Source organism: Pleurodeles waltl, chromosome 6 (assembly GCF_031143425.1).
Source record: "Pleurodeles waltl isolate 20211129_DDA chromosome 6, aPleWal1.hap1.20221129, whole genome shotgun sequence".
NCBI classification, from domain to species: domain Eukaryota; kingdom Metazoa; phylum Chordata; class Amphibia; order Caudata; family Salamandridae; genus Pleurodeles; species Pleurodeles waltl.
Window position 1 is genome coordinate 1,565,530,382 of NC_090445.1, and position 21,377 is coordinate 1,565,551,758.

At 46.3% G+C, this 21,377-nt stretch overlaps 1 protein-coding gene across 1 annotated transcript in view; it reads right to left on the minus strand.

The window, feature by feature from the left end:
* The window catches only part of CDK5RAP2 (CDK5 regulatory subunit associated protein 2), a 687,227-nt gene that overhangs the window by 73,928 nt on the left and 591,922 nt on the right, over positions 1 to 21,377 (minus strand). The window contains exons 28-31 of the mRNA XM_069241280.1: positions 17,083 to 17,208; positions 16,659 to 16,772; positions 13,282 to 13,471; positions 10,808 to 10,929 (exon numbers count right to left, since the gene is read on the minus strand). Coding sequence (XP_069097381.1) covers positions 10,808 to 10,929; positions 13,282 to 13,471; positions 16,659 to 16,772; positions 17,083 to 17,208 — 552 coding nt within the window. The remainder of the gene's footprint in view (positions 1 to 10,807; positions 10,930 to 13,281; positions 13,472 to 16,658; positions 16,773 to 17,082; positions 17,209 to 21,377) is intronic.

Below are 21,377 nucleotides of genomic sequence, written 5' to 3' on the forward strand. Positions count from 1 at the left end.
TGCAGAGATCAAAGAGATGCCCAAAACTCATAGGCGCCTATGGAGAGCAGGGGTGCTCCGGTTCCAGTCTGCCAGTAGGTAAGTACCTGTGTCCTTGCGGGGGGGGGCAGACCAGGGGGGTTTTGCAGAGCACTGGTGGGGGGGGGGGAGGGGGGGGACACAAGTAGGCACACAAAACACACCCTCAGCGGCACAGGGGCGGCCGAGTGCAGTGTGCAAAGCAGGCGTCGGGTTTCAGGTAGAAAACAATGGAGAGACCCGGGGGTCACTCTAGCGGTGCAGGCAGACACGGGGGGAGGGGGGGCCATCTCGGGACAGCCACCACCTGGGCAAGGCAGAGGGTCGCCTGGGGGTCACTCCTGCGCTCAGGTTCAGTTCCTTCAGGTGCTGGGGGCTGCGGGTGCAGTGTTGGTTCAAGGCATCGGGTCCCTTGTTACAGGCAGCCACGGTCCGGGGGAGCCTCTGGATTCTCTCTGCAGGCGTCACTGTGGGGGTTCAGGGGGGTCGTCTCTGGCTACGCAGGGGCTGGCAGTCGCCGGGGAGTCCTCCTTGAGGTGTTTGTACTCTGGAGCTCGAGCCGGAGGCGTTGGGTGCAGAGTGTGAAGTCTCACGCTTCCGGCGGGAAACATGCAGTCTTTGAAAGTTGCTTCTTTGTTGCAAAGAAGTAGCTGGTTTCGAAGAGGGCCGCTGTTCACGGGAGTTTCTTGGTCTTTTAGTCCAGGGCAGTCCTCTGAGACTTCAGAGGTCGCTGGTCCCTGTCGGATGCGTCGCTGGAGCAGGTTTTCGAAGTTGGAGACAGGCCGGTAGGGCTGGGTCAAAAGCAGTTGTCGTCTTCCTTCTTCTCTGCAGGCTTGTAGGTCACCAGTCCTTCTTGTTTCTTCACGCTGCAGGAATCTGATTTCCTGGGATATGTGGAGCCCCTAAATACTGAATTTAGGGGAGTGTTTAGGTCTGGGAGGGCAGCAGCCAATGGCTACTGTCCTTGAGGGTGGCTACACCCTCTTTGTGCTTCCTCCCTGTGAAGAGGGGGGCACATCCCTAATCCTATTGGGGGGATTTTCTAAAGGCAGGGGTCACCTCAGCTCAGGACACCTTAGGGGCTGTCCTGACTGGTGGGTGACTCCTCCTTGTTTTTCTCCTCCAGCCTTGCCGCCAAAAGTGGGGGCAGCGGCTGGAGGGGCGGGCATCTCCATTAGCTGGGATGCCCTGGGGTGCTGTAACAAAAGGGGTGAGCCTTTGAGGCTTACCGCAAGGTCTTACAGTTCCTGCAGGGGGAGGTGAGAAGCACCTCCACCCAGTACACGCTTTGTTCCTGGCCCCCAGAGTGACAAAGGCACTCTTCCCATGTGGCCAGCAACCTGTCTGGTGTGTGGCAGGCTGGCAGAAACTGGCCAGCCTACACTAGAAGTCGGGTTGGTATTCAGGGGGAATCTCTAAGATGCTCTCTGGGTGTACGTTACAATACATTGTACACTGGCATCAGTGTGCATTTATTGTGCTAAGAAGTTTGATACCAAACGTCCCAGTTTTCAGTGTAGCCATTATGGAACTGTGGAGTTCGTGTTTGACAAACTCCCAGACCATATACCTTTATGGCTACCCTGCACTTACAATGTCTAAGGTTTTGCGTAGACACTGTAGGGGCATAGTGCTCATGCACATATGCGCTCATCTGTGGTATAGTGCACCCTGCCTTAGGGCTGTAAGGCCTGCTAGAGGGGTGACTTACCTATGCCACAGGCAGTGTGAGGTTGGCATGGCATTCTGAGGGGAGTGCCATGTCGACTTAGTAATTTTCTCCCCACCAGCACACACAAGCTGTGAGGCAGTGTGCAATGTGCTGAGTGAGGGGTCCCCAGGGTGGCATAAGACATGCTGCAGCCCTTAGAGACCTTCCCTGGCATCAGAGCCCTTGGTACCAGGGGTACCAGTTACAAGGGACTTACCTGAGTGCCAGGGTTGTGCCAATTGTGGAGACAAAGGTACAGTTTAGGGAAAGAACACTGGTGCTGGGGCCTGGTTAGCAGGGTCCCAGAACACTTTCAAATCATAATTTAGCATCAGCAAAGGCAAAATGTTAGGGGGTAATCATGCCAAGGAGGCATTTCCTTACACTAGAGTATACATACAATTCAAACAGTGTCAGGCTGAAGATTTTGCTACATAAACCAGGACTTAATTTCTGAATAGTGGACTGTACAGGTAATTAAACAATGTCTCCAGGAAGGCCAAGATGTTTTGTCTGTAAGATAATCAGCTTCCTTGTGCCGTTTCATTGGAGAACTACTGGAAAACTATATAGCATTATCAAAATCTCCATTTGTAAGTTCAGTAACTGGGTAGTTCAGTTCCATTTGAACGGTTTGTTAGATCAAATTTGATGATGCATTTGTTATCAAGACAGGAAGGTCTATGCTTGCATACCTCCCCTGATCACATCGGTATTCCACAAATGAGCCATAGGCTAAGTGCTGTTATAGTTTGTGAAGTCCTAGGCTGTCTGGTTGATTAATTACCTTACTTTGCTTGTATCCTCCACAATCAGATGTGGTTCTCTGACCTCTCCCTCCAGGTGCCCCATATCCCAACTCTACCCTTACTGTGGTTAGTCTCTGACAGAAAGAGGGATAGCGAAGGTAAGTAACTTGTTCTTCTGATAGAGGCTTCTAACTGCAGATTCCTCATCATTTGAATAAATACTAGAGAAGTACCTATTTGGATGTGGGTCTGCAATTAGCTCTAACAGTCCTGTAGGACCGAATGGGAAAAATGCACCTCTTGACAACTCTGGCTGTCCAGACAGTAGTGCTTTGTTAATGTATAGAGTGATGCCCATGTAGCTTTCTGACATTACTTACAGTGAATTAGATTACACGTTGTTCCATTAGTTTCTTCATGCTCCAGCTTGGTTTATTTTCAGAGTTTTCTTCCTCTTTTTAGGAATGAACGTGTCATGGTCATTTTTTTAACCTAGACTTTATTCACCATCGCTACAGGAGCAGTATACGGTCCTTTTTTTTTTAACACAAGCGTACAAGTCACTTACCTTTGGTAACAATATATGTGGTAGAGATATATTCTAGTTGCAGATTCCTTACCTTAGAATTTCCCCAGGCGTCAGTCTAGCCCCGGAATCTTTCTTCGAGCAGTACCCCTGTGCGCCGTTAGGTGGCGTCGGTCGATTCAGCTGGCGTCATGGTCACCGTGATGATGTTGCGGTCGTATATAGGTGCCATCCCGGCGCACTAACGTCAGTTTCTTTTCACGACTTTCCACGCCAGTAACGCAGAGCCATGAAGAACACTGAGAATGGTGCGCCAAATCTAGGGCCCTTAGAGGGATTTAACTGTCCCTAGAAATCAGTTCCCAGTCCGGGTAGGATGGGTGGGTCGGTAAGGAATCTGAAACTAGAATATGTCTGTCCCAGATATATTTTTACCAAAGCTAGTGGGCTACGAACTAAGATCACACCAAAAAGTCCTGCAGGCCCAAACGGCCAAAAGAGCCATCCCTGCTGACCTGACTGTCCAGGCAGTAATGCTTGGTGAATGTATGCAAGGACGCCCACGTTGCGGACTGGCAGAGATCCATGACTGGAACTCCGCATGCTAACGCTGTGGTAGTAGCAGTTGTTCTGGTTGAATGAGCGTGCAAACCCTCATGGGGTTGCTTTTTCACCAAAGCGTAGCACATCTTGATGCAGAGGACTATCCATAGCGAGATGGCCGTCTTCTGTATCGCCTTCCCTTTCTTCGCACCCATATATCCCACAAAGAGTTGATTGTCGAACCGGAAATCTTTGGTACGATCTAGGTAGAGCGCCATCGCTCTTTTAGGATCCAGACGGTTGAATCTCTCCTCCTCATGAGAGGGATGTGGGGGTGCATAAAAATTAGGCAAGGTGATAGATTGGCCTATGTGAAAGGGCGTTACCACTTTGGGAAGAAAGGAAGCCACGGTACGAAGCACCACTTTGTCAGGATGCACTGCTAGGAATGGTGGCTTCGAAGAAAGAGCTTGAAGCTCACTTATTCTGCGAGCAGAGGTGATGGCAATCAAAAAAGCTGTTTTAAGGGTTAAGAGCCGTAGAAGACAGTTGTGGAGCGGCTCGAAAGGGGCACACGAGGTATGTGAGGACCAAGTTCAAATTCCACTGGGGCATGATGAACGGGAGGGAAGGAAACATATGAGTGAGGCCTTTAAGAAACCTCCCAAGAATGGGAGATTTGAAACGAGAAGGATGGTCTGGTAGAATTAAGAAGGCAGAGATGGCAGACAAATATCCCTTTAGGGTGCCCAGAGCAGAGGCCTGCTAGGCAAGAGATCGAATATAGAGGAGACCCTCAGAGTGGAGCAGAGAGGAGCTCAAGAGATTTGTCACAGACTTCGGGTGGAAGGTCAAAAGTCCTCAACTGTCGTCGCTCAATCTCCATGCAAGGAGGCGGAGACTGGACAGGTTTGGGTGGATAACCGAACCCTGCTGCTGCGACAGAAGATCCTCCCGAGGGGGCAGTCAGATCGGAGGAATGATGGCCATGCTCAGTAGCTCAGGATACCAGACTTTTTGAGCCCAGTCCAGAGCCACCAAGATTACTTGGGCCCGGTCTTGCCTTATCTTCTTCAGAACCCTGGGCAGAAGTGGTATTGGCGGGAAGGCGTATGGGAAGCCTGAGTTACACTTGTGATGAAAAGCATCGCTGAGCAAGTGCCGCCCTGGAAACTCCAATGCGCAAAACAGCTGACACTGCGCGTTCTCTGCAGAGGCGAACAGATCTAACCAAGGCTCTCCCACCTGCTGAAAGAGACCTTGCATCACCTCCGGATGGAGACGCTACTCGTGATCGACTACGCATCGGCGGCTGAGTTCAGAGAGCCCGCCAGATGTTGGACCACCAGGGAAATGCCCTGGCGTTCCAGCCATGTCCAGAGGCGAAGAGATTCTTGATAAAGGGTCCACAACCCCACTCCGTCCTGCTTGTTGCAATACCACATGGCGGTGGTGGTGTTGGTGAACACCTGCACCACTTTCCCTTTGAGAGAGGGAAGGAATGCTATCAATGCAAGTCGGATTGCCTGGAGCTCCAAAAGATTGATGTGGAGACCGGACTCCGCCGGAGACCAGAGGCCTCTGGTCTCCACCTCTCCCATGTGGCCGCCCCATCCCAGGAGTGATGCATCTGTCACTACTGTGAGATCTGGTTGGGGAAGGGACAGAAATCTGCAGTTGACCCAATCCGGATTCGACAACCACAACTGCAAGTCTTTTGAATTTCTCTCTGAAATCTCAACCATGTCAGAAAAATTCCCCTGATGCTGTGCCCACTGGAACTTCAGGTCTCTCTGCATAGCCCGCATATGCCATCTGGCATGTTGGACCAGCAGGATGCAGAAGGCCATGAGGCCCAGCAGCCTCAGAGTCACTCTCACTGAAATCCAGGATATTATAGGTATCATAGCCAGGATATCCTGGACTCGCGTTTCGGGAGGATAAGCCTGAAACTGCACTGTGTCCTGAACAGCTCCGATGAAGGGAAGCATCTGAGAGGGAGTCAGATGTGACTTTGGAACAATTATAGTGAGCCCCAGCGAATGCAGGAGGTTTGCTGTAGTCTGGAGGTGGGAGACGACTTTCAGGGGCATGTCCGCCTTCAACAGCCAGTCGTCGAGGTAGCGGAGGACTAGAACCTCTAACCTGTGCAGATGAGCTGCAACCACTACCATCACTTTCGTGAACACTGGAGGGGCGCTGGTAAAGACAAAGGGGAGCACGGTGAACTGAAAGTGCTCGTGACCCACCACAAATCGTGGGTAACGTCTGTGGGCCGACAGGATGGGAATATGGAAATAGGTGTCCTCCAAGTCCAACACTACCATCCAGTCTCCATGGTCCAGGGCAGAAAGGACCTGAGCTAGGATTCACATCTTGAACTCGAGGAAGAGATTGAGGGACCAGAGGTCTAGGATACGGTGAAGGACCATGTCATTTTTGTGCACCAGAAAGTAGCGGGAGTAGCAACCACGACCTACTTCTGGAACAGGGACCCTCTCTAGAGCTCCCTTGGCCAGGAGAGCCTTGACTTCCTCGTGGAGAAGTGCCAAATGATCCTCCGATAGATGATTGAACAATGGTGGCATGGCTGGAGAAGAAGTCTCGAAGGGGAGGGAATAGCCCCTTCAGACAATCTGTAAAACCCACTTGTCCATGGTAATGGATTCCCAGTGGGGCAGGTGATGGCGAATCCTGCTGCCAAACAGTCCCAGATGTCCCAACGGACTAGGAAGGTTTAGAGACGAGTGCCATCAAATGGCATGTCCATCAAAGATTGCTGGACATCCCCCGAAAAGCCAGACGTCCTCAACCAGGTGTGGCGTGTCTCAATGCCACCGTCAATGCAACTGATATTGCACCGTGAATTGTTTGCATCCAGTCCACAACCTATCATGAACTTGGCTGTGACTTTCACATCTGTCATGGCTTGAGAGAGAACGTTCTGGGCCTTTTCAGGAACTTGAGGCAGCACTTGCATGACAGTATCCCAGAGAGTATGGGAATAGTGGCCTAAAAGGCATTCGGTGTTCCCGGATCGCAGCGCTAGACTGGCAGAAAAAAACATATTCTTCCCCAAATTTTCCAGTCTTTTTGATTTCCTGTCCGAGGGAGAGGGAAGGAATGCGCTAGAGGATGATGAAGCCTGGATGACAAGGCTCTCAGGCGTGGGGTGTTGGTTATGGAAATTCGCGTCATTCGGCGCAGGCCGATGGTGGTGGGCAATCTTCCTATTCACAGGAGCCCCTGTGCTGGGTTTGTACCAGGTCCCCAGTTGGATGTTCGTAAGTGCTTTGTTGAAAGGAAGAAGGGGTTCCAAGTTGGAGTTCCCAGGCTGAAGCACTTCGGTCAGGAGGTTAGGCCTGACCTCCACAGAAGGAAGCTCGGGGTTCAAAACCTCAGCAGCCATTCTCACCATCATAGAATATGATGCTCCCTCATCTGTAGCCACGGCATGGGGAGAAAACATGCCAGTGTCAGGGGAGGTGTCCAACCCACTGACATCACCCAAATCCTGTACCCAGTCCAGTTCAGGCTCAAGCTGGTCTTCTAAAGGGTCCAGCGACCCCTCTACACTATCCCCGTATCCATACCCATAGTAATAGGGTTCAGGATCAACCCTGGGCACAGCAGAGTCCATGGAAAACAGAAACAGCATCGAGCGACGTTGTTCCGGCTCAAGGTCGTCAGGAATAAGTATAGGGTCGATGTCTATTGTGGGCCCAATCGGTGCCGGGAGCATCGAATTCTGACCAGACGCCACAGAAGGTCACATTGTCACAACCGGCGTCAGGATGGATCCAGAAGTGGATCCTGAGGTGTCCTCTGGAGTAGGACCGAAGTCACCAACTTGGAACCATAGGGGGGGGGGCCTCACAAATTCCCCGGGCCCGAAGGCGCAGAGGGTGGGTCGGGCTACCCAAATAAGAGGCGCATGTCCTCATAAAACTCCTTTAGTTGGGCAGGGGTAGCACTAGTTCCCAGAAATTCTGGGAGGCGCGGAGCGGACCCAGACTGAGGTTCCGTAGTCGGAGGCCTAGAGTGTGGATGGTTTTCCCACGCTGCGTCGTGCGAGTGATGGGGCGAAGTCGAAGAACATTTCACCTTCTTCGACTTCTTGTTACCTGAATGTCCAAATCACTTGGACGAAGATGAATTGCGGTGACTCCGTGGTTGGTCTCCTGACCTTCCTCTCGAACGGGATCGACGCAGAGTTGAGTGTCGGGCCGCAATGAGCTTCCGTCAAATCTTTCGGGTTCATGGCCCGATACTCGTGGTCGCGCTCCAAACAACAGAGGCACACGAGGTGCGGATCTGTCACCAACATCATGCGGTGACAGGAGTTGCAGGGCTTAAATCCGGTTTTACTGGACATCCCTTGACGCAAACCAAAACTCTTCAAAAACAAATTCGACAAAATGTCGTAGTTAGTCAAAAAATGACTGGGGTAGCTCTTCTCTGGATCTGCACGTAGGCTGGCGCGGAAAGAAAAGAATTGACATCAGAGTGATGCCTATATACGACCACGACATCATCACGGCGATCACGACGCCCGCAGAGTCAACCAACGTCACCTAACGGCACGCAGGGGTACTGCTCGAAGAAAAATTCTCCAGATCCTGTCTGACGCCTGAGGAAATTCTAAGGTAAAGTAAGGAATATGCAACTGGAAGTCTCTATCAGATGTATCTTATTTACAACAAGGTGGGTAATTGTTCCTCATTTTTCCCACTGGGGACATTGTGTTTCATTCGTTGACTGTGCTATTTCGGGCCTTTCTGACAAACAAACAGCTGACCACCTTCCTGGAAGACAACAACCTGCTCGACCCCTCACAAACCGGATTCCGAACCAACCACAGCACTGAAACCGCCCTCATCTCAGTCACAGACGACATCAGAACCCTGATGGACAACGGTGAAACAGTCGCCCTCATTCTTCTCGACCTCTCGGCTGCCTTTGACACCGTCTGTCACCGCACCCTAATCACCCGCCTCCGCTCCACCGGGAACCAAGGCCAGGCCCTGGACTGGATCGCCTCCTTCCTCGCAAACCGTTCCCAAAGAGTTTACCTCCCTCCGTTTCGCTCAGAACCCACCGAGATCATCTGCGGCGTACCTCAAGGCTCATCGCTCAGCCCGACACTCTTCAATGTCTACATGAGCCCCCTCGCCAACATCGCACGCAAGCACGACATCATCATCACCTCCTACGCCGACGACACCCAACTTATACTCTCCCTCACCAAGGACCCCGCCAGCGCCAAGACCAACCTACAAGAGGGTATGAAGGATGTCGCAGATTGGATGAGGCTCAGCCGCCTAAAGCTGAACTCTGAAAAAACGGAAGTCCTCATCCTCGGCAACACCCCGTCTGCCTGGGACGACTCCTGGTGGCCCACGGCCCTCGGCACCGCACCGACCCCCACAGACCACGCCCGCAACCTCGGCTTCATCTTGGACCCTCTTCTCACCATGACCAAGCAAGTCAACGCCGTGTCCTCCGCCTGCTTCCTCACCCTCCGCATGCTCCGCAAGATCTTCCGCTGGATCCCCGCCGACACCAGAAAAACCGTGACCCACGCCCTCGTCACGAGCCGCCTGGACTACGGCAACACCCCCTACGCCGGGACCACAGCCAAACTCCAAAATCGCCTGCAACGCATTCAAAACGCCTCGGCCCGCCTCATCCTCGACGTACCCCGCAGAAGCCACATCTCCGCACACCTGAGACACCTGCATTGGCTCCCAGTCAGCAAAAGGATCACCTTCCGACTTCTCACCCACGCACACAAAGCCCTCCACGACAAGGGATCGGAATACCTCAACAGACGCCTCAGCTTCTACGTCCCCACCCGCCTCCTCCGCTCCTCTGGCCTCGCACTCGCTGCTGTCCCTCGCATCCGCCGCTCCACGGCGGGTGGGAGATCTTTCTCCTTCCTGGCGGCCAAGACCTGGAACTCCCTCCCCACCAGCCTCAGGACCACCCAGGACCACTCCGCTTTCCGGAGACTCCTAAAGACCTGGCTGTTCGAGCAGCGATAACCCCCCCTTTTCCCCTAGCGCCTTGAGACCCGCACGGGCGAGTAGCGCGCTTTATAAATGTTAATGATTTGATTTGATTTGGACTATCCTCGCTCATAGTCACAACGAGGTTTTCATTACAGTAGGGTACTTGACCGTTTTATATTTATCCTTGCACTTTTTGGTTTCGTTTCTAAGGACAATGTGTTATGTTTTGAGCAGCCATGTACACCAAATAACTGTCTCACTTAATAATCTCTTTTCCACTTTCATGTTTGATTACATTTTTCTTTGGTCTTAGTGGTTTCTTTCACTTGGTGCATTAAGGCCTGGACTATTCTTGTGTGCTTTCGGTGCGTTTCTGTTTTGCTTTACTTTCTTGTTCACAGTATTTATTAGTCTTATTTATGGTCACAACTTACTGTATGTACGAACATCATTTTGATATTTTTTTCATAATTTCTTTTTTTTCTTATCTAAGGGTGCTTGAATATTTGCCCCACGTATGGTTAAACTAACAACTTTTACTTATATATATATATAGACAATAGTTTACGCTATCATCCTCCACGTTCTTGTGTATAAGATTTTTTTACATATGTATTTGTATATCTTTACAACCTTGATAAAGTCACGCAAGTGACAAAACGTGTTGGCTGTGGCTGTGGATTCATACGCTGTTTGAACTATTGATGTCTACATTTCCAATAAAAAAGATCTCACTAAGATTAAACTCATCTGGTCAATATATAATACTATGAACTGTTTATGAGTGCTGGGGTATTTTTTGTAGTAAGCGCACCAGAGGTTTTGGAAGGGATTTGAAGAGTTGGCGTATGGCCTTGTCGAACTCTTGGATCTGAGACTTGTCGGGACAAGTTGTGGGATGGACTTCAATGTTGGGAGCAAGGCATGGGACTGATCACAAGCTGCTGCTACTCTTAAGGTAGCAGGGAGAATGTTGTTCTCATCTGTCTACAATCCCATGGTTGATTGTAGTCAAAAGGAAACAGTCTGGGAGGGAAGACGTGGCACAAGAGCTGCATGGGGGAAAGCTGGAGGAAGAGCAGTCAATGATCTTAAATGGTCAGTGTAAACTTGTGTAACTTGATTTTATAGGGAAACAAAGTACAATGGATTAGTGTGTTGGAATAGGTAATAATTAATTTTGTACTTATGGACCTACTCAACAAATACACAAGACAAAAATCTTAAAATTTACAAATAAGCATCTTACCATTTTCTATTTGTTTTGCATCTCTCATCTTTTCATACACTTCCAACTCAGTTCGTAGTGACTGCAGGACCTGTCTATCGTCAGAAAGTCTAGTCTGTTGTATATTGAGTTCACTCTGTAACCTGTAGAATTATAATAATATAGTTTTAATACTTGTTTTTGTCGAGGTTTTTCATGCTGTATATTTGCACTTGAGCTACTCATATTCAGTTTTAAATTGAAAATAAAAATGAACATTCTAAATAAGCACAATAAAGAAGCTCACAAGAATAGCCAATATCGCAGAATGGCTCCTTCCTATAAAGCTCCAGGGTTTTGTTTGTCATCTTCCTATCATGAAATTCTGCCAGATATTCACAACTATCATATGAGCCCTAATAGGGCCTAGTTAAAGAAACAAGCTCATATTATTAAGAAATGCATGTTGGAGAAAGGATTGCCTTGTGCAGTGTTAGTGTTTTTAGAAAGGTACAGCATTCATTTAAGAGACTTTCCTTCCTCAATCCACAAGAAGGGATGCTTTGAGAGTTATTAGGCATATTTAAAGTCAACGTTGACAAATTCAAGATTGTGGCTTCCTTGATTCCCTGCACAAAAAACAGAACAAAAGAAAAGTCCCGGCTCTAGCAAGACAAACTAACGAATGAATATTAAATTCCAGACAAATTGCTTGAGTCATGGTCAAATTTGAATGCCCAAAATAATTCTAGAGCTTTTTGGTGTAGTGAAGAAAACCAGCTGTCACTCTAAAAGCAGCTGGCAGCCACAGAGTATCTGAGATTAAATTTCTGATGCCTTTAAATTAAAGTTTTCCACTAAATGCCACAGTAAATAATATTAAAGGTAATTCAAATTATGTTTTATTATTATTATTATTAACTATGATTTTTTAAGAATTATGTTTAATTATAACATTTTATTTTCATTTAATTAAGCTTGCCAAATTATTTAGGGCATTTGTTTTATCTGACGCCAAATATGTTCCCTGGAAAGCGATCGACTGAACAACATACACATGTAAAATGATGGACTAATTCCAATGTAACAATATGCAAACCACCATGATAAACAAATATTTTCTCTAACGAACACCTATCATTGAGTTTTGAATGGCAACAAGATACAAGGCATAAATTCTACACAAAAGACCTAACCGTGTCAGTCAAGCATAGCTAATTCATAGGCAAACAAGGGATGCCCATTATATACATGTTTGACAAAAATAAATCCAAGGAACAATGGATGCCAGCTTATTGGCAAAAAGAGCTAAAGCCAGTATACACTATTGCTTTAGGCCATTCTTAAATTTGATTTTATCACACAGTCTGCCTTTTAGCAAGAGTTGCACCTGAACTCAGTACTGTGTATGATGCAGCTGCATGATGACGAGTAATTGGGGAGGCACTCTCCATTAATTTAAATTTTACCAGAGTTTAAATCGATCAGTAGAGTTGTAGGTGACCCCAAAAATCTATTTTCCCAATTCATAAATATATTGCATCAATGCTCTAATCATCAAGTAATGCTGAAATGGGACTGATGAAGGAGATAGGTCTAATGACATGGCTGCTGAGTTTGGAGCTTACAGATCATCATTCTCCTGAGCAGTGTTGAAGCTTGCTTGCAGCATTGCAATGATTCTGCCTATCTGGCTGAATTTCCCACAATGTATTTCATTTGACTTAAAAAAAAAAAAAAAAAAGAAGGGAAGCAGTTTCATCTATGATATCCACTGCACTTAAGTGGGCTTTTATCACATAGCAAATTTCTACTGAAGATATCAATTATATTACGATACTGTAAAATATTGTGGTGCTGGTGCATGCAGCACTAAAAGTTTGGGAAAAATAAAAAAAGGCACATATTTAGGAGACACAGAAAGAGGCAGGTAGCTCAGAGATTAGCAACACAAAAGGAGAGACAGGAAAAAAAGAAACCCCTAAGCACGTCCTCCGCTAATACTATACTTCACAAAAGGTGCTTGGGTCTATTTCCTATCACTAGTGAAGCTCAGGACAAAGTCTCTATCAGTGTCCTACATCAAACAAGATATTTGAGGGCAGCCTTACTCACAGCTTCTCGTGGTATGCTTTATCATAGGCAGCCCCTTCACTGAAGTAGGACAATACCACTTCAGTAGACTCAACCAAGAACACTGAAGTCGTGGCCTACAACAATGCTGTGTCTGCACTAATAAAAGGGGGGGCTGTATTTACATCACACAGAGGACATAGCAGCAGGCTGTGCCTTGTGCACAGTACGTACAGGGCATTCCTGTTCTATGGCCATGCTCCATGTGTTGTATGCACATGGGAGGATTGCAGGTTGCACTCCGGGGAAAATGGACAGATTAATGACTTGACTGGCGGTGTCCCGTCTACTACTGCATCACTGAGATTGTAACTCATGTACAGGGTTTATTTTGCAAAAGCTTATTTTGCAGACAAAGATTTTATGTCTGACTTAACTCTTACCTATTTATCTCATTACGGCTTCCACAAACTTCCTGAATAAGATGTTTTACTTCGTCATCCTTCTCCTTGAGCTTTATTTGCAACATCTCATTTTCTTTTTGAACACGTTCATATTCACTATGAAGGTGATCAACCATAAAGCTCTTCTTCGAAAGAGATTCCCTTAATTTTTCATTTTCCTTTTGCTTATCTGCAAATATAAAAGTTATACTGGTTAAGAAGTTAACTTCATATTGTTTTTAAAGAAACATTCAATGCTTTATATTTGCCACCTAGAATAGGGCTACAAAACCATTTACAGTAAAAATACCTCATTCTTTCAGGATAATTTTAATAAAAGAAACTTGCCATAAAAATACATTATTGATAAAAATATGTACATGTTAGAAACACGCCTAAACATGTAGTAAAGGCCGAGTTATCTGTATAGGTGAACATGGAAAAAAAGGGTTTTACTCTGTACAGTTGACAGTGGCGCTACAGAAGTGTGCACTGCTTAATTCTGTTTATTCAGCTTATATACACATAATTATTAGGGACACAGAAAAGTAGATAGAAAAAATCAGACAGAACACAGCTAAATCAATTAAAATGTTGGTTCCATACCATTGATGTAATGTGGAACAGCCCACTTGAGGTTCAACATGTGTAATCACTGCACCTCCTAATTTAGGTGAGGTGTGGGAAAGAAGGATGGAAAAGTGATACATTGGCTTAAATGGAAGTCTGGCACCTTAGCTGGACCAACTTTTCTCAGTAAAACGCCATAAAGAGGAGCTTGACTGACAGGGCATAGAGTTTCCTAAACCTTTGAGGATGTAGTAACCATCACAAAAACTGTTTTAACAGGTAAAGGATGAACTGAACACGTGTGCATTGGTTAAAATGGAGACACCCTGAGGAAGGTCAGAAGCAAGTTTAAGCATTAATAATGAGATTTTCAAGAATTAAGCCATCAAGGAAAGCCTGAATAAAGAAGTTTGGTCAGGAAACCACAGAAAGACAGGCATTGGAAACAAGTACCATTTAACTGCAGACACTGCTGAACCCTAGTGTGTGAAAAAGAGCGCAAAGCACATAAAATGATTAGGCATGACCGGAAAGAATAAGAAACACTTGTTCCAGAGCCAAGCATAAACAAACCTCTGGCTCGTCTCTTGGCAGCCAGAATAAAATTTGGTACCTCTTAGGGAAGAATGAACACTTCTAACTGATGACTCTCAATCTTCATGATGGGACTAGAAGAGTTCAAGCTCTGGGGTGAATGACCTGACTACGCTGCTGCAAAAGTAGATTTCCTACATCTCCACAAGGAAGAGCAGGCTGAGCACTGAGATCCAACAGGTCACTATACCAAATCCTCCTCGTCCAGTCCAGGATAATGAGAATCAGTTGCACATTTCCCTTGTCTGTTTTTGTGGCACCCTTAAGATGAGCAGGTTTTGAGGGAGTGCATAAAATAGGCTTGGTGCATACTTGAAGAGTAATACTTCCCAGAGAACCCAGTGGTGAAAAGTGCATGGCACAGAAGGAAAGGCATCTTCTGTTGAGGACCAGGGAAAAGAGGTCAATACAAAGGTTTTCCAAGTGAGAGAAGACCACTCTGCACACTGGTGGAAGGATTGTCCTAGAGGACCAGCACATCACAATGAAATGGAAAGAAGAAACACCTTCTGGGTTAGGTAAATTGCCTGCTGCTCTACCTCGCTTAAGTGCATCCTGAGAACCGTGCAACATCATCTTCCCCAGGTGACCACACCAGCCCAAACAGAAGGCATCTATCAAATTTGTGGTCTGCAATTGTGGATGACAAAAATGGCAGTCCACTGTGAAACTGGTGGGAAGAATCCATCACTGGAGACTGAAGAGGTCCAGCAATCCACCTCACGAGAAATGGGATCCACTGGGATTTGGGTAGCTGGATACCAAGCTTCTGAGTCTGCTTCCGAAGATCACTGGAAAACAGAATGGAGCAGTACTCTCTCATAATGAATGATAGTCACTTGTTTACCACCACTAAGGCACTCCACTAAAGCGGTGGAACAGGACCGGGCAAAACAGAGGTGAAATATAGTGGTCTAAGGAAAAGGAAGCAGATCAGTTGACAAGGGGAGAGACCCTTCTTTTCTTGTCTGCTTTGTCTCAGAGAGAACACCATCACACACGGTGAAGCAACAAGAACCGGAGACACTGAGTGGGCATTGGGGACCGAAGTCCAGCATTAACAGGACAAAGTAATGAAATGGAGAAACACGTGGAGACACAAGTGCTATAGAGACATACCTTTGCAGGTTAAAGGCACAACGACAAGAGGATTATTTTTTAAAGACCTTCTTGAGTTGAATGCACGATGCAACTTAAGTGACCTCTTTGAAATACATCTAAATTTAACTTACAGGACTACTGCATTGAACAGAGTGATACAAAAAAAGAGGTTGTCTTTTGAGCCTCTTTCAAAGGAGTATGGGGTGATATTTTGTACATGAGTATAGCAAAAGTAAGAAAACTCGCAGCAAGAGGACACACCCTTTGACCCTGACCCAGAAGGTGGTTAAAATCAATTTGAATATCAGAAAAGGGTAGATTTTATCTAATAAGTTCTCATTACCTTCACTCCAATGCTTGCATCGGAAAATATATTACTATTGAGTTGTTGATTAATCTCATCGCAAAGTAATCTCTCTCAACTGCCAAAATGTATTCATCAATGGATGTTCAAATGAAATGTTCTTAGCTAACATGCATGGAGATTCCCCTTCCTGCAGTTGACTAACGTGGGATCACAAGCCTCGCCCCTGTATCCAAGTTCTTCTCACTTACACCTTTCCCACATCCTCCCAGAATCACCCTCTTCCTCTTCTCCCCTGCTCCCTAATCATATTATACCCCATATTCTCCCATGCTACCATTTTACACATCCATTTGCAAACCAATCAACCCCCACTACGATGAGCGCTACAGCTCAGAAGCTACCTTCCAAACTGTTTTATAACCCTCTTCCAATTCCCTTCTCTGGGTTACCTTCCATACTCACACTGCACTCCGTATATCAATCCATGCCATTTAGCAATCTCTTTTCCCAATCACATTCTGAGGTTCCAGAGCAATTCTGGCTACCATCCTAGCATGCTCTCTTTACTGAAGCGGGCAAGAGACGCATAAGGAGAAAATATGCCATAGCCCATCTTTATCCTTAGCCACAATTATTGTGTTGGAAAACTAATGTCTGCGATCAAGTACCTATTTCTGCAAAAACATTAAAAATATATATATAAGATCACCCTGCCTTTGCTCTTTTATTCTGCGTTTGATTAAAAAAAATTATAATTAGAATCCTAACTGTGACCATACTCATTCAAGCTTCAATGGGGACTCACCTCTTGATCCTCTAGCAAGAAGATCTTTCAGGGATTCATTTTCTCTTCTTAGGAAACTTATTTCAGAAATTAGTGTATTCTGTTGATCTGCATCACTGTACATCTGTGTAGACCCTAGAAATTAAGAAGTATAAGTTAACAGAATATACTCTGTCCAATAATTTAACTGAGCCATACACTAGTAGGAAAATTAGAAACAAATGTTTCTGGACAGTGGAAAACACTCCACATCTCATTAATTTTGTGCGTTCTACTTAGTTGGCCCTTCCAACTTGATGTTACCAGCATAATTCATGAGTTAGATAGAAACTATACTTTTTAAAAACTAGCTTTGTTAAACCCACAATATTAGGGTATTGTTCTCTCGGATTACTGCGAAAAGTAACCTAGCTGATAAGTATATGGGAGATGAAGATGACCTCACCATGGTCTAGTTCGGCTTCTGCTATTTGTCGTTCAAGCTGTTGTCGTAGTCTGTCGTTTGTTTTAATGGACTCTTCCAGTCGATGTCTCAAAATTCGTATTTCTTGCAAATGTTCCATTAATAACTCTGGAAAAAAATTGTACACATGAATTCCACCAATCTTCTTTCTTGTCTTACCTTCTACAAAGCTCGCATATCAAAGCAAGTACTCTGACTTTGGTAGTCCAACATGCTGTTATTTCATAGCTACCACCCTCCTTTTCCTAACACAGGTATATCCACCTTTCCCTACAAGCACTAAGACTCCAATTAGGAAAAGTGTCTAAATAGATCCCAAACCTCTCTCATTTTAGGACAGTCTCTTGGTCAGCCTTCAGCATGTTCTAGAAAGCTCAAAGCTCCGAAACATTAACTCACATCTGTTTTCCAGTGACTAAGAATAATCATGAGGCCTTAATTCGCCATTTTGTTAATATGACATGGTCAGATGAACAAGTGAAATTCTCTAAATGCAACTGAGGATTTATACATTGTAAGGTGTACGAATGATGCACACACACACTCAACGTACTACCATGTTTTTTTCCATCACAATAAAAGGTGTTCATTTTGTAAGAATCAATGGCTAATTGCTGATCTTTAAGTGGTGGTCATTTTAGAATATACATCGACCCCATAGGCACTTATCTGCATTATTTAGAGATTACATTGACCTTCCAGGTAAGAAGTAAGCTTGCATGTTTTCTTTTTTTATACAGGCTTCATATTGTCATGTTCAGCTTACGCATTCAACTGCAGTTTATGGGGATTACATTCACAGGATGTACATAAGAATGAAAAGGGGCCACTAGCTTCCCTTTTCATCTTTCATTTATTTTCAAAGTTGGCCATAAGCGAGATAAACAGGAGTTACTTCTTGAAACCATTATTCCCCATCAGCCCATAATGGTTTTCCACCCCTTTATCATCTTTAATTTCAAAATTTGGCCATAGGTGACACCTGTTAGCTAATTCCTCTCTCACCTTTTCTCACATTGCATAAAAAAAACAGTTACAGCTGAGTTGAGGAACGTGTACTTGACTGTAAGCTTGAGTTTGTCATGCTTGGCTCAAAGATGACTCCGCACCTTATTCTGCACTGGGGCCATACCTCCTGGTTACCATATTAAATATGTTAATCACACTAATCAATACTGGTGGTAGTGTATTCACAATTCTCAATTCCTTCATACTGATTTTGCCTGAGGCAATTCAGCCGCTCCAGTACTGTGAATTTCAAAGTTTTACTTTATCCACCTGAACAACTCTTTTTAAATGCTATTAATTTACAAAGTCTCTTGCCCAGTAAAGAATTTATCATCAGTGCATGAACTGATTTCAACTTCCTTTTCAAACTCTATTAACTTCATTTTATTAGGTCATTTTAATTTCCAGCAGGCGATCCATTAGCTAAATCAGCCTCCAAGCTTAGTAACACTTGCTTTATGACTAAACAGTCCCAATCAGTTGATAGTCCTCTAATCATTCAGCAGGCCACATACTTGCCAATGTATTTACCGATCCTGACCTTGCTGACACTCACTCTCTGATTGATTTTCTTTGGACAGACCATAAAGGTATCTTCATTGCCAATAATGAACAAGTTACTTACCTTTGGTAACGGATTATCTGGTAGAGACATATTCTAGTTGAAGATTCCTTACCTTGGAATTTCCCCCAGGCGTCAGTCTGGATCCAGAGATTTTTCTTTGGGCAGTACCCTTGCACGTGGTAGGTGGTGTCGGTTGACTCTCCGTCTGTCGCTGGCATCGCCAGATATGACGTCATGGGTCGTATATGCACCACCCCGGCGTGCTGATGTGAGTTTCTTTTCAGGACTTTCCATGCAAGAAGCGGGGATCAAGGAAGACCGACCACTGGTGCACCAGAACTTGGGCCCTGAAAGGGAGTCTCTGTCCATTGAAATCACTTTGCAGAGCATGGAGGATAGGTGGGTCAATAAGGAATCTGCAACTAGAATATATCTCTACCAGATAATTCATTACCAAAGGTAAGTAACTTGTTCATCTGATAGAGATTTCTAGTTGCAGATTCCTTACCGTAGAATAGATACCCAAGCAATACCATCCCCGGAGGGTCTGTGAACCAAGATCATACTAGGAAGTCTTGCAGGACTGAAGAGACAAAGTACACGTCCCTTCGGACCCGACTGTCTAGGCAGTAGTATTTAGTGAACGTGTGCAAGAATGCCCACGTTGCTGCCTGGCAGAGGTCCAGGACTGGAATTCTGCATGTTACCGTAGAGGTTGCAGTTGTTGCTCTGGTAAAGTGAGCATGCAAACCCTCCGGGTAACCAATAGGTAGCACATTGAAATACGGAGAACAACCCATTTAGAGATGGTTCTTTTCTGCACAGCCTGACTTTTCTTTGCACCCACAAAGAGTTGAACCTCAATCCGGAACTCTTTGGAATGATCAAGATAAAACGCCAATGCTCTTTTTGGGTCCAGATGATGAAGTCTCTCCTGTTCCTCAGAAGGATGTGGGGGTGCCTAAAAAGTAGGCAAGGTGGCTGACTGCCAACGTGAAAGGGTGTGACCACTTTAGGCAGGAAAGTAGCCCTAGTACGAAGCACTACATTGTCAGCGTGGATGGAAGTGAATTGTGGCTTCAGAGAAAAAACCAGCAGCTCACTCATTTTGCAGGCAGAGATAGCTAAGAGGAAGACTGTTTTCAGAGTAAGCAGGCGAAGTGGACAGTTGTGAAGTGGCTCAAAGGGAGCGCACATTAGAAAGGTAAGAACAAAGTTCAAATCCCATTGGGGCATTATGAACAGGGAAGGAGGAAAGAGATTGGTAAGGCCCTTAAAAAATCATCCAACAATGGGATGATTTTGCATACTAGTGAGATTTATGGGCCGCAGCAGGAGAGCAGGGAGGGTAGGGGTTCTGGATCAACTGCTGGCTCCCTGATCCACTGTAATATTGGATCCCGCACCCTCATCCACGCAGAGGCTCGGCAGCATGTGCGGCATGGTGGCTGGAGGGAAATGGACGGGTTGGGTGCCCCTACTGTAGCCACAAAAGGGGGCAAAAAGCAGACTGAGGGGGGCAAGGAGCATCTGCAAGGCCAAGGGACTGAGCTGTAGTCCAGGACTCCTTAAAGCGCTTGAGCGCTGAGTCCGTTTGTCTCGGTTGCGATCGAAGGACATGCCCATATGTGATTGCTGGACATCTCCCGAAAAGCCAGATGTCCTCAACCAAGCATAGCGCCGTAGGGCCACCGTAAATGCAACCCATCTGCCCAGTGAATCATTTGTGCCGAACTCACACAAATCATGAACTTGGCTGTGTCCCTCCCATCAGCAACAGCTTGGGAAAGAATGGCCAGGGCCTCCTCCGGGACCTGTGGCAGCACCTATGTGACCGTATCCCATAAAGTATGGGAGTAGCGGACCAAAAGGCATGCAGTGTTCACGGACCTCAATGCAAGACTGGAGGAAGAAAACATTTTCTTCCCAAGTTGGTCCCGTCTTTTTAATTTCCTGTCCAGGGGTGCAGAACGGAATGCCCCAGAAGAGGAAGAAGCCCAGATGACTAGACTCTCAGGCGTAGGATGTTGGGTCAGGAATTTAGGGTCGTTAGGTGCAGGCCTATGGCGGTGGGCGAATTGTCCGATTGACAGGAGCCCCTTTGCAAGGTTTAGACCACGCCTCCAGTGGGTCATCAGTGAGGGCTGCATTGAAGGGCAAAAGGGGTTCAGATGTGGAATCCCCGAACTGAAGCACCACAGTCAGGAGGTTAGTCGTAACCATCAAGAAAGGCAGCTCGAGGACCAGGACCTCAGCCGTTCTTCACACCACCACTGAGTATGAGGTTCCCTCCTCCATAGCCACGGTAGAGGGATAAAGAATGCTAGAGTCAGGGGAGGTGACTAGACCACTGGCTTTACCAAATTCCTAAACCCAGTCCGTAAGTCTTAAGGCTGGTATTCTAGAGGGTCCAGCGACCCCTTCATACTCTCACCGTCCTCACTGGCATAAGGGGCAATATCCAATCTGGGGAAGGAGAGCCCCGTCAAAGTCTGAATCGACGTCGGGCGACGTCGTTCTGGCTCAGAGTCGGGAATGAGTATGGGATCAACGCTGAACGTGGGCCCAATAAATGTTAGGAGCGTAGACTTATGTACCAGGGAAGGTCGCAACGGCATGACCGGCATCGGCTCGGATCCGTAACAGACCCTGGAGTGCCCTCCGGAGACGAGGTAGAAGCCACCTGGCGTGGAACCCGAGGGGG